This window comes from Lepidothrix coronata, unplaced genomic scaffold, assembly GCF_001604755.1.
Source record: "Lepidothrix coronata isolate B3197 unplaced genomic scaffold, Lepidothrix_coronata-1.0 Scaffold69, whole genome shotgun sequence".
NCBI classification, from domain to species: domain Eukaryota; kingdom Metazoa; phylum Chordata; class Aves; order Passeriformes; family Pipridae; genus Lepidothrix; species Lepidothrix coronata.
The window spans coordinates 3,890,236-3,902,581 of record NW_016690249.1 but is presented as its reverse complement, the minus strand read 5'-3'; the positions used below and the strand labels follow the sequence as shown (position 1 = coordinate 3,902,581).

The 12,346-nt window shown below is 36.4% G+C and overlaps 1 protein-coding gene across 5 annotated transcripts in view; it reads right to left on the bottom strand.

Moving 5' to 3' along the window:
- Positions 1-492: 492 nt before the first annotated feature.
- Positions 493-12,346, bottom strand: part of NBEA (neurobeachin) — a 485,382-nt gene continuing 473,528 nt past the window's right edge. For all 5 annotated transcript variants that reach the window (XM_017818603.1, XM_017818604.1, XM_017818605.1 and 2 more), the window contains 4 exons: positions 9,202-9,303; positions 5,671-5,867; positions 4,787-4,938; positions 493-2,268 (listed from right to left, as the gene is read on the bottom strand). In XM_017818603.1, the coding sequence (XP_017674092.1) occupies positions 2,178-2,268; positions 4,787-4,938; positions 5,671-5,867; positions 9,202-9,303 (542 nt within the window). In that variant the 3' untranslated portion in view covers positions 493-2,177. The remainder of the gene's footprint in view (positions 2,269-4,786; positions 4,939-5,670; positions 5,868-9,201; positions 9,304-12,346) is intronic.

Sequence of the window (12,346 nt, the reverse complement as noted above, 5' to 3'; positions counted from 1 at the left end):
CTGTAATCTTTGCAGGGACCTCAGTATTTCCAAAAGGCAATTTATCCCACCTGTTTTGTCTTGCTATGCAGATACTGTAAATATCTAACTTTCAATGCCCAAAATAAGATTAAATTTATCCATCGTATTAGATATTGAGAGACATCCAAAATTGCTCTCATCAGACCTTTGCTCTCTGCAAGGTCTATTATATAAGATTATTGTCTGTTCACAAGGATCCTAAATAACCCTTAAAGGCTTTGATTTTTCACTGCTGCTGAACAGAGTATCTCTGATAGCTTCTCTCCATGTACTGACAATCAAAAGAGTTGCAACACTCACTCTGTAACCTCTGGCTTTTTTCCTGAGACCCTAGGAAATATAACCACCCAGACATGCATAATTTTTGGCATATACTTGGCATATCAGTAAGGATTTCTTAAAATAATTGTTTATTCCTAATGATAATGTGAATGTTTTGACAAAAAGTTTATTGAAATGAAAAGCAATCCCTGAATTCTTTGCATATTTTATTTTTCTTTTTGATTTCCAACTCACACACATCTGGCATATTTTACATGTTTGCAATAAAACATGGTTACAATAGCTTAAGGAATTTATATATCCAAAATATTTCACCATGATCCCAAGATGAAATGAACTTGTCTTCCAGATGTTCAATAGTCTCCCAATTCTAAGCTACAAACTCAAAATATTGCTTACAGACAGGTGATGAATAACTTAATCATTACGCTGATCCCCATGATTGCCGAATCTTATAAATACAAACAACAATGAAGAAGGAAATTTAGTGCTAAACTTACTAATACAAGGTGAATAACAAATAAGTAATCACATCAATAAATAATGATATGTTTGTGGTGCAAAGTGCCAATACAAAGAATCCATTATCTTTTTAAATAAATGACTGCAAGTGAGTGTAAATTCTGAGAAAATTACATTCCTGTTACATGCCTCATAGCCCTACCGACACAATATGTACATCTATGACAATACAGTCACCAAATATACAAAGAAGAAACATGAATTAAAGTGTATATACCCCTGGGTGTGTAATTTGATCAGTACAATGTGCAGAAAATTATTCCAATAATTATCATTACAGTATTGTAAAAGATGAAGTGCCTTAATCTGAGTGGCTTCAGGTGAGATTTTCAGAAGAACTGAAAAGAACAACCTCAGTCACCTTTACAATGAAACTAAGGCTCAGCTCCTTAGAGGACAAATAAGGTAAAAAATCAATGAGGGCTCTCCTGCCCGTGTTTTGTAGGCCAAATATTAATAATCCAGAAGTATAGCACTTTGTCTGTATTGGGAATCATTAAGCACTACAAAGCATTAAACTGAACTTCCCTCTTTGCTCCCTTTCTGTCTAGTTTTTGAATTTAAAAGGGAGGAAATTGATTTCTATTGTTTAAAGTATAAATATGGCAAATGATGGCTTTTTATCCAAATGCTTCATGAGCAGAACTCCACTTCATAGGGGTAAACTTTAGATTCAAAAAGTGAAAAAAGTGTGGGTAGAAATGTCAAAATTACTGTTTGCTCCCAAATTCAACCCTTTAAAACAAGCTGTACCCTTAGGCAGATCTCCAGTCTGATTTGTGTGAATGCACCTGTTCCTTCAAGACACCAGGTTTAAAGTACATGCAAGTTGTAACTCCACAATAAAATTAAGAAACAGTTTTGTTCTTTATACAAGGTTTTACTTTTACAAAAGTATCCCTTTAAAGTTAAGATGTGCATCTGATGTACAAAGTATCAAACATATTTTTTTTAATCTCAGCTTGAAAAGAGGCTGGAGATGGGATGCATGTTAGGTTTAAAGCCTAAACATTGAAATAACTGGACACAAGATTCCCCAGAATTTTCAAAAGTCTCTTGTGGCGCATCCTACTACCTTTTCTCAATAAAGAAAGATATATGAAATAATTACCAAAACATTTCCTAATTCATATAATTTACATGATACAAGCTTGCTTCTCAGCAGCTGGTGTTCAGTTGTGAAAAAACACACAAAGTAAAATGGTTGCTGACTACAATGTACAGCTATTGCTGGGTGTAATGGAATGTACAACGGAGGTCAATGCAGACGTGGTTTTCCACCAGAGACTACACCTTTCATTGCAGCACTTGTGCTCTCAGCTTTACCTGGGCTTTCAGTTCTTCATTCAGTTTCAGTATCTGTTCTGATGTTCATAATGCCACCGGTTAAAATCTATGTTAAAAGCTACGATGCTTCCAGAAGCCATGCCAGTAATCAGAGTTCTGAAAAAGATATCAAAGATGGTAATGTTAATTCTCCTTTACCTTCTTGAGGGATAGTTTATCATAAACAGTAAAAGAGCTAAAAGAACAAGGCACTTTTTGCAACACTGTCTGAAGATTAAGATCATGGGTGATGACCAAGTTTGCAGTGGAGATGCTACATTTAGGTGTTGACATATGAGCCAAACTTCCATGTTGCCATTCTGGTCAAGGGAGATGAGAGGTCCATTCACTCACCTTCACATAGTTAAAATCAAAGAATCTTAGAATCACAGAATCCTGTTCCAACCTCCCTGCCATGGACAGGGATACCATTCACTACACCAGGTTGCCCAGGACCCCATCCAACTTGGACTTGAATGTTTCCAGGAGTGGGGCATCCACAGCTTCCCTGGGCAATTTGTTCCAGTGTCTCACCATCCTCTAAAAACTTCTTCCTAATATCTAATCTAAATCTCTCCTTTTTTAGGTTAAAACTGTTCCTCCTTGTCCTATCACTACCTGCCCAAGTAAAAAGTTGCTCTCCCTCCTTCTTGTAAGCCCCCTTTAAGTACTGAAAGGTCACAATGATGTTTCCCTAAAGTTAGATCATCTTCAAGCTGAACAACCTCAACTCTCTCAGCCTGTCTTCATAGGAGAGGTGTTCCAGAATAATGTCATTTGAGATGCTCTCACGTGTCCTGCCTTGATTCCAGCTGCCTCTGCAGAAAGATGTGGGTCTTCACTAGGTCCTTTGTCATGTGTCCCCCAAGGCATGCACCTCATACCACCGAGGTATCTCAAACAGTACTAACTGGCTATGAGTAGACAATCAAACTAGGCCCTGACCAGCACCTTCGGTGCAGCCTGAGATCAACTCTCTACAGGTCACTGGACATGTACTTTAGGATGAGCTCAATTGTCTTTTATATTCCACAGGCTGTAGCAAATAAATCACCACTGTTATTACAGAAACTTATTCCTCTAGCTCACAAGAAGACATCTGTGTGAAAACACTTTCATTCAGATGTTTTAGAACCCAGCTACATAATTGCAGGTATCTCATGATACTAGAGGTGACCTAGGATGGCTGACATGCCTACGCTGGCTAGCAGCTGGGACACAGGATGTGGAGCTCTTTGCACATGGGGCTGCAGCTGGGATCAGCTGGATATCCTAGGGCCTCCCAGACATAATGAGATGCCTCTGTGAAGACAACTGAACTGGTCCCTTAATCATAAGCTGATCACACCCTAGTACTCCTAAAAAGCTTCATATTGAAATGTAGCCCCAGATTTATGTTGTTTTGGTAGCAATAGTTGAGGTGATTCTCCAGTTATCCGATATCTAATTCTGGTAGCTGAGTTTAAATATTGGATAAGGTGTCTAGCACAACTTCTATGAAACCATACAAAAACCATCCTCTGCTTAATTATGTGACTAAAGTTAAGCAGGTCCTTAAAGCGTTTTGGACAGATGGGGCTTCCCAGCCTTGTATTGCAGTAAGGGATGGAGAAAACAGGCTAGCTGGAATTTTTTTCAGTGTAAATAAATCCCTTTGAACAATTCAGAGTATATGATGTAAGTACAAACTGGCAAAGCTCTAGAAGCAAAGAGGCTTCTTTCTGTAAATTATTTTCAATAAGAGTAAGTTTGAGGCAAAAAAAATTGTTTCAAGTCATCTGTGCGTATCTGAGTAAATTAGATACCTGTTTTGCTTAAAGGTGTTTTTGTTACTTTACAGAATGGATAGGAAAGCTGAAAAGTGTAAGAAAAAATTAACTTAGATGAATGCTGTACGATTTTTCTAATATCCTAGGAATTCTTTGCATGTCATGAGTTTGTATATTGATAAGGAATACAAGACTGATGCATAATGCAAACAAAAAACCACTCATAACTCTGCATAAATGCAACATATAGGCTTACAATATAATCACAGCAGAAGACTGAGGGACTAGATGCATGTATCTTGTACATTGACTGTGGGTATTTCAGTGACACAGCAGTAGTGTAAAAATCTAGGCTTGTACACTGCAACTCCATTGCTCAGGAAGGTTAAAGGAAATGACCACATTCAATCCTCATGGATCAATGCACTGATAATGTTACACATGGGCTAGATGCAACCCCGAGAAGTTCTCAAGTTCTACATGGCTGAAAATCAGAGAGGTACCACAAACTTTTTTAATTGTTTTTTTCATGCATTGGTTAATAGGTACTATTGCACTCTGATCCAGTCTGACTATTCCTACGTTCTTCAGTTAATGCAATTTTAGCCATATCTTGCTGGCTGAGTGTCTGGCTTACTGACTTCAATGATATAAGATCTCACCTTAATGTTAAGTGCTTGCATTATGAGACTCAAGGATCAGAGGAAGTGTTGAGTCAGATAAATCAACAAGATAACAACAGGGGTAATGGTTTTTTACATATCCTGTTAACGACTGCATACAATAAATTCATAACTTAAAGTTCATGAAGATGTATACTTTGTGAAATTTTAGCATTTACATACAAATATGAAAGGCAAATTCACCTCTGATCATGAGACAGATCCATAGCTCTTATGCCAGCATCACAGCCAGGGTAAATATAGAGCTGCTTGAAGTCACAGGCCTGCCATACTTCCACTACACCGTTGTCTCCTCCTGTCACCAGGTTCTGCCCATCACTGCTCAGCAGGATGGCCTTCAGGAGAAAAAGACAAATCCCAAGCACACAGTTAGTTTTTATGGATATTGTCTCAATATTAAAAAAAATCAACTTATAAGCATCCCTTATGTTTTATCCACTTTAAATTTCAAGAAAAAAAGTTCCAATCCTCTTTATCCCCAGTCAAAAAACAAACCAACAAATTTTGGATTTTAAATAAATCCAAATCCATTTTAAATAAAACAATTGTATGCTTTTAAACATGATATATAACAAAAAAGCTCTTTAGCTGAATCTGCCAATACTTGAGTTCAGCATTTTTACATAACATAGTTTATTCTACAATACTTGGTGCCATCACTAACATCTAAAGCAGAGCAGTGATCTGCATTCTTAATGCTGCTTCAATCGCTAGTGAGAGAGCAGAGTCCCGAAGGCGTGAATTCATGTCTTGGGTAATAAATGAAGAATGAAGACTTTTCAGAGCATTTTGTTTCAAAGACATATTTCCCACTGAAATTTAATTCCAAACAAAAATTCTAGGAATCGTGTGGGATCATAAACTATTTGTTCTTATTTATTCTGGAAAAGCTCAAGTGCATTTTTGTATTTGGACATGGTGATGAAAGAATATGTGTTGCAATGACTTAACCAGAAGGCAGCAATTTTACATATATGATTACCTTTAAACCATATAGCAAATAAATTCAATTTATTTTAATAAATAAAGATGACAGACAAAAAATGTTTGTTTGCATTTAGATTTACCCTGGTTGAATCGTTGATCTCCATCTGAGCTAAGAGTTTGCCATTAATGCTGAAATTGCTGAACCGTCCTCGTTCATAGTAGATGATGCAGTGACCTTCACTAGATACTGAAATTAAGCGAGGATACAAGCAGTTTTCTGTTCCTTCCAGGGCTCTCAGCAAATCTCCAGTAATTGTGTGCACTAGGCAAGGACCTTCTGTATATGAAAACATAATATATCATACATTTTCTGATTATACAAACTATATACTCTGTGCACAAAAGGAATGCATAATACACATTTATATCACATTAGTCCTGCATGTGATATGAGAAGCTCAATGTTTGCCCAAAGAATTTAAAACATGCAACAGGAAAGGAAATGTAAGAGCTAGCATATCAAGAAAATAGATACAACATGCCTAAAAGTGGTAGTAGGTTTTATTGATCTATCCCTTAAAATACTCTTTCCTGTTTCCAAGCATTCAGAAGTCTCAGTCTTACTGATTTTCTCCAACAACATGAACTCTTTTTAGCCTGTCCAATCATATTAAACAGATGGGGCTCTATCAGTGACTAGTAGAAGCAACTCCCAGAGGGCATATGATTGTATTACTGCATATTTCTCCTACAGACAATGGCAGTTCCTGTAGATCCTCTGCCCCAATGAACATATTATGCATAGGTTTCAGTCCTGAATCGTTTTAGCAAAGGGAGTCATCTGATAGCCAACAGTTACAACGATACTTGGACTATAAGAGATTTTAGGACATCACACTATAACTCCATTTACTCCAGAGAGATTTTAATATGAGATTTTAATATTTTTTTATTACTGCTCATGAAAGAAACAAACAGCTATGAAAACTACAATGAACATTTTTAAGATGCAAAACTAAGCTATTTCCATTTCAAGATTTTTGAGAAAAGCTCTTTTGAAAGAGAGATCTATATTCTCACTGAGAAAAAGAGTTTCTTCTGTGATAAATGTAATGAATCACAGTAAATACTAATTGTTGTCTTTTATGAATCACAGGATACTCCTGGGTAGCACAGCAATCTCTTCTTTATCCAACTGGCTTATGACCCTTAAAGTAAAATCATATTGTCAGTCTGAGCCACCTCACATTAAGCCCTTCTAACTTCTCTGAAATGCGCACAGCAGTTGGTTTACCCAGGTAGAATGAATTACAGCATCAGTGACCTCATTTGTAAACCCTCTGAAAACATGATTTTATCTGTGTTTGCATAAAGTCTTTATGCAGAGGGACTGCGCAGTGACTTATTGACTGTGTCCATGGGATACTACTGCAATGGAATTAACTTATTTTCTCAAATAGTTGAGTTTTAGCTTTGGAAATACTAAAGTGCCAGAATGTTACAAGAAGTGATGATGCCTCCACATTTAGAACAGTTACCTTGTTAGATTTTTCCAAAGAAAAGTGTAATACCTTCACAGCTGAGTTGTCATGGACACAAAAAGGCACATGTGATTTAGGACGCTATTGTAAGGACATACAGACTGACCACTCTCTTTTGGGTTTGTTGGGTAAGAATGTGCAAAAATCAACCTGACACACAGTATTTTACTCAGAGGAGTCCTATATTTGCTGTCTCCCTGCCCCAGCAGGTTCTTGAGTGCTGTGCGTGTTATCGCAGTGCTACAGCCAGCTCCAGAGGAACAGCTGCCCACCAGGAAGCACAGGCTGCACTCAGGCAGGATGGCAGGGCAATGCAGCTCTACCATGAGATACAACCTAAGAAACTGGAAAAGACTGGAAAGAACAGAACTGAAGAAGAAGCTTTAAAAAAAGCATCTCTTGGAAAACAGCAATAAAAAAAAATTATTTTCTCTCTGCATTTTTTTATACAGACTAGAGTCTGAAGAGGAAGAATATGAGAAGAGTACCTCAGGAGACAGACTGGGCCTCCATTTCTCTTGATCAATTACAAACATATTCTGAATTTGATTTAAAAGTCTTTGGTTCTCCATCAGCCTTTACCTCTAAAAATGTGTAAGTTACCAAAACATCATACACTTAATGAAGCAGAAGATAACAGAGTACAGATTCCATCTATTTTAAGAAGAGGAAATTTATAAAAAGATAGACTATAATTTATAAAAAGAAAAAGTAGGCTATTATGGCAGCAAGAGTATATGAACTGCCTTAAAGGGTAAGAAATAGCAGTGCTGCAAGAGAAAAATTTTAGGATCAGCATCACTGTACATTTTTTTCCCAAATGTCTTGACTTTGACTGTTATGCAGTATGCCATCATGACAGTTAATGACCCATTAGGATTTCCTGTTAAAAATGGCTTTACTCAAAAGTTTCACACTCAGCTTTGAAAATAAATGTTGAGCTCCAAGGCAGTATAAAAAAAAATAACCCGGGAGCTCAGCTGTGAGCAAAAGCCAGCAGAGCAAGTATCACCTTCTTCTTACCCTCAGAAGTAGCAAACTTTTGAAAAAGGAGTACAGAGATATCCATGGGGATGAATAAAACAGGCATCACTGTAGACAGAGAAAGCAAGTCACTAAATGTGGATGTAGGAGTAGAGTAGAAATGAGACAGGAAAATAAAAAAAGAACGTTAAGGAAGGACAAGGGTAATGTATAGAAAGGAAACAAGAAGGGAGAAGAGATGATGTAGCACAAAAGAAACTAAGAGAAAAGGGGGAGGAGGGAGAGACAAATAGGAAAGGAAAAAAGACATGCAATTTGACAAATTAAGAAGTTGAACGAGAGAGAGCAGTGGGGGAGAAAAGTGGACTTGGAATTAATGGGGAAGAGGAGAAGATGAGTAAAACAAGTAAAATATAACAAATCAAGGAGAAACAGAGTAAGGAAGGGTGAAGCAAACACTCACTGAGGCTGGTGCTTTATTTACATTGATTACCAGTTATACAGGAGACTGCTGCAGATTTGGAAAGGATTTTGAACACTTGCATTAGCAATTTTTGGGTGCTTTGGATTTCATACATAACAATGAGAAAGTGTGAACAGATGACTGAAAAACATTAAGAGAGATAACAACAAACCTGCAGTGCTCATTATTATTTAGAAATCACTGCAAAAAAACCCCCTACTGGATAAAATGTACACAGATCCAAAGCCAAGCAAACTGATCCTGCTGCCCTGGAAAGTGAGGTCAGTGCTAGAAACTACCATTCATTTAAGATCAGAGTGGAGAACTTGGAGTTGGACCTCCCCAAAATACACATCTCCATATATAGGTTTCTTAAAAATCACCAGGTGTCATTAGAATTATTGCATACATTTCTATAAAATAACCTTTCAGAACTGGGGGAATAGCTGCAAAGACTAATGGTTGGAAGGAATGAACAATTTACTTTGTATCTCAACTCATAAGTACAGATGGTAAGTAACAATTTTCAGAGTAAACTGCTTCAGATTCCCCCAGAATTACAACACGTCTTAGTAGAGATTACTTTGGATGATTAAAGTATATGTGGTGTGCAGAAAGTCTGAGAAGTCCCACTAAAAAAGACTCTAAAAATTTAAGACTTAAATCATAAAAACATTTCTGACCTTTAGCACCACTGATAACAAGTCCCAGCTCTGCACAGACTGACACACAGACAACTTCATGGTCGTGGCCAGTTAGAACAGCGCGAGGAGCTGGATAATCACCTGTTAAAGAAAAAAAAAGTGAGAAGAACAAGAAAAAGAAAACAACAGGGAATGCCAAATCAGACCTGGTTTATCAACAAAAGAACTTCGCTATAATTTGCTTCAGATCAGTGAGCATCAAAGAGAGGTGCAGTGTGATTAAATATCTCATACTTAGCACAATGAGCAAAATATATTCAGGTAACATAAAGTTTCATAAGAACAACTTTCCAATGCATTAATAAATTAATTAAAAGAACACAAAGTGTGGTAGTATTACAAACAACTGTAATGTAAAGGTCTGCTGTATATGTCTTCAGACTTCTGCTATGAACCTAAAGAGTAGTATGAGTTGAGGATGTTTCTAATATTAATGATTGTAATTTTTTTCACAAAACTGGGGGTAGGAAGAGAGGACAAACAGCACTGTACTAGAAATATACTGCTATTGTATAGATAATATTGATTCAGAGACAAGGGGAATGCTTACAGACTAAAATATGTGTAAAAATGTTTATGGGTATATGCAATTTTAGATACATCAATATGAATACCTATGCCATTTTTATCACATTAAATTTACTAGAGAATAGGATAGACTTCTCCCTAAATATTTATTCTTTTTATTCAGGATGGAAATGAATTTTACTTGGGGTTCAAACAAGTGGGCATTTATGGAGTGTTTATATGACAAACAGCAACATTTCTGTTGTTTCTAATAATAACAGATGCTCAGTATTTGATATTGCTTTGCCAGGCAAAGCAAGTCAATTGTGAATAAAAAATTAACAACTTGCTGGATAATACAGAGTTCATCTGGTTATATTTACATTGTACAAATGAAATACAGAAAACTGGGACATTCCAAAGGTCTGGAGTTCTGCCCATGTAGTTGAAATACCTAAAAAGGACAAAAGAAATTACCTAGGGAACTACAGATAAATTACTGTAACATTAATTCTATGCAAAATAACAAAATGGTTTATCCACAGTTCTGTCAAGAAGAACTGGAAGTAAAAATCTCATTAATACTAGTCACCATGCTGTATTGGAAATGGGAGTCTTCTTATCTGATTTTGATAGGATGAGGGGTACAGTTGATAAACATGGCTATGTTAAAATGGGCTCTACGTATTTTTTCCCAAGATATTTGTCTTAGTAATAGAGTGTTTTGATTTAAACCAGTTTTATATGGAACTGACTGTGGACAACATGGATGGCACAGAAGCTGGTTCATTGACAGATCTTCAATTTTTTTCCATAGAGAGGTGTATACTACGAGCTACATATAAGTAAAATAGGGTGTGGATTAGAGTGTGCAGTTAGGAGCTGGAAATCAATTCTTGATCAAACACTAACCAGTAATGTTATCTAAGGGTTAATATAAAATCTTTGCTGGTAAGACATGCTTGTAATATAAAACTGATGCAAAGTTTGAATGACAAATTTGAAGCAAAGTTTCAAAGTTTATCAATGACAAGAGAAAGCCATTATTATATCAATATCTGCATTGCCTAGGTAAATAAAAAGGTAGCAAAATGTGTTGTATGTATTTTCAATGCAGCCAGGTGGAAGGTCAATTTTCCTGGACAAGCATAAGCTCAGTTCACTGGAGAGAGATTCTATTCTGGAATAAAGTGATATAGAGAAAAATTTATGGAGCCAGAAAGGAAAATTTCCTCAGCATGAACTTTCAGTGTAAGACCTTAGCATAGCAAATAGGAGGCAAAAACTCTTTTGTCACTGTAGACCAGAAAGGTGAAAGTCTTGTATCCAAATTTACAGAAATGAGCTTAAAGGAGAGTCACACAACTGATATAGAGAATAAGACAGGAGGCTGTACAGTGTTTAAAGTGTTTTTTCTCTTCACTGCATAGGCAGCAAAGCAGTGACTTGACTACTGTAACTGGGAGTCATGGTCATAAAAGATGACCAATAGCCCAGAAATTTATCTTGCAGCTAATGGTATAGCAAGGTCCACTGGGGGAATGGCTGCGCACATTTCAACTGTAGAATAAAATGCAGTTTTCTAACTGGAAATAAACACTAAAACAAATTAAAAAGGGAACTACCTGGGTAGCTAAGCAATATGGCATAGGTTTTTGAAAGATATGCATTAGGAATGGAGGCTTGGATAGACTTTTGTGGGTCAATGACTTTAGTTTTTTTTTATTGTAGACACTCACATCATATAAACCAGTTAATAAATTAATGAAATGGCTATCTGGGTACATGACTTGGAAGGATGTTTCAGACCTTTCCTACTCTAAAGGAAAGAAATAGTCTGAATTTCGGATTGAATTTATTCTTGTTTCTTTCTTCTAGCATCTCTTTGTTCTTTTGTTAGCATTGTCCTTTACCTTCAGGTCTTCTCCTTCTCTAGTGTTTTCTCCACTTATGTACTTACAGAATGAATCGTCCGTCTTGGTCTTTCCTTTTGATTCGATTAAAAAAACTCCTTTGAAGGGATGGGCTTGCCACTTTTTAGCCATTGTAGCAAACCATTTCTGTGTATGTCTAGCTTAAAGTTCTTGCTTAAAATTTGGGTAGCCAGAAATGTATAGAACAATAATTCTTGAAAATTTAGCATGAATCTAGAGTATTTCTTGTCAAACCCTAACATCTCCTGTAATGAAAATTTTAATAAAAATTCCATGTATTTTAATATCTTTCTGAATAAGCTGAATGCTAGCAACCATGGATTTACTTCAGTTTTGGACTTAGTGGCAGAGGTTGCTTCAATCTTACTGGTCTTATTGTTGCAATGTACATACACACTAATACTTTCTCACCTCTAATCCAAACAGCTACCCCAGTAAGTCCTAGTTTCCCAAGCTTTAATCTAGATTGCAATAAAAGTTTCTTTTTGGTCTGGAAACTGAAGATGTGAACTGAAAACTGAGCTCTACTGCTAGGGAAGGATGGATGTTGGAAAACAAAAGAAAAAAGATGCTTTTTCTATCTCATAAAAGATGGCTACATTTTGAGATTCAGATTTTTATAATTTCCCCATCAGCATTGCTTTTCAGAACTCCATCTCCTTGTAAGGTTTTGTTTTCTCCAT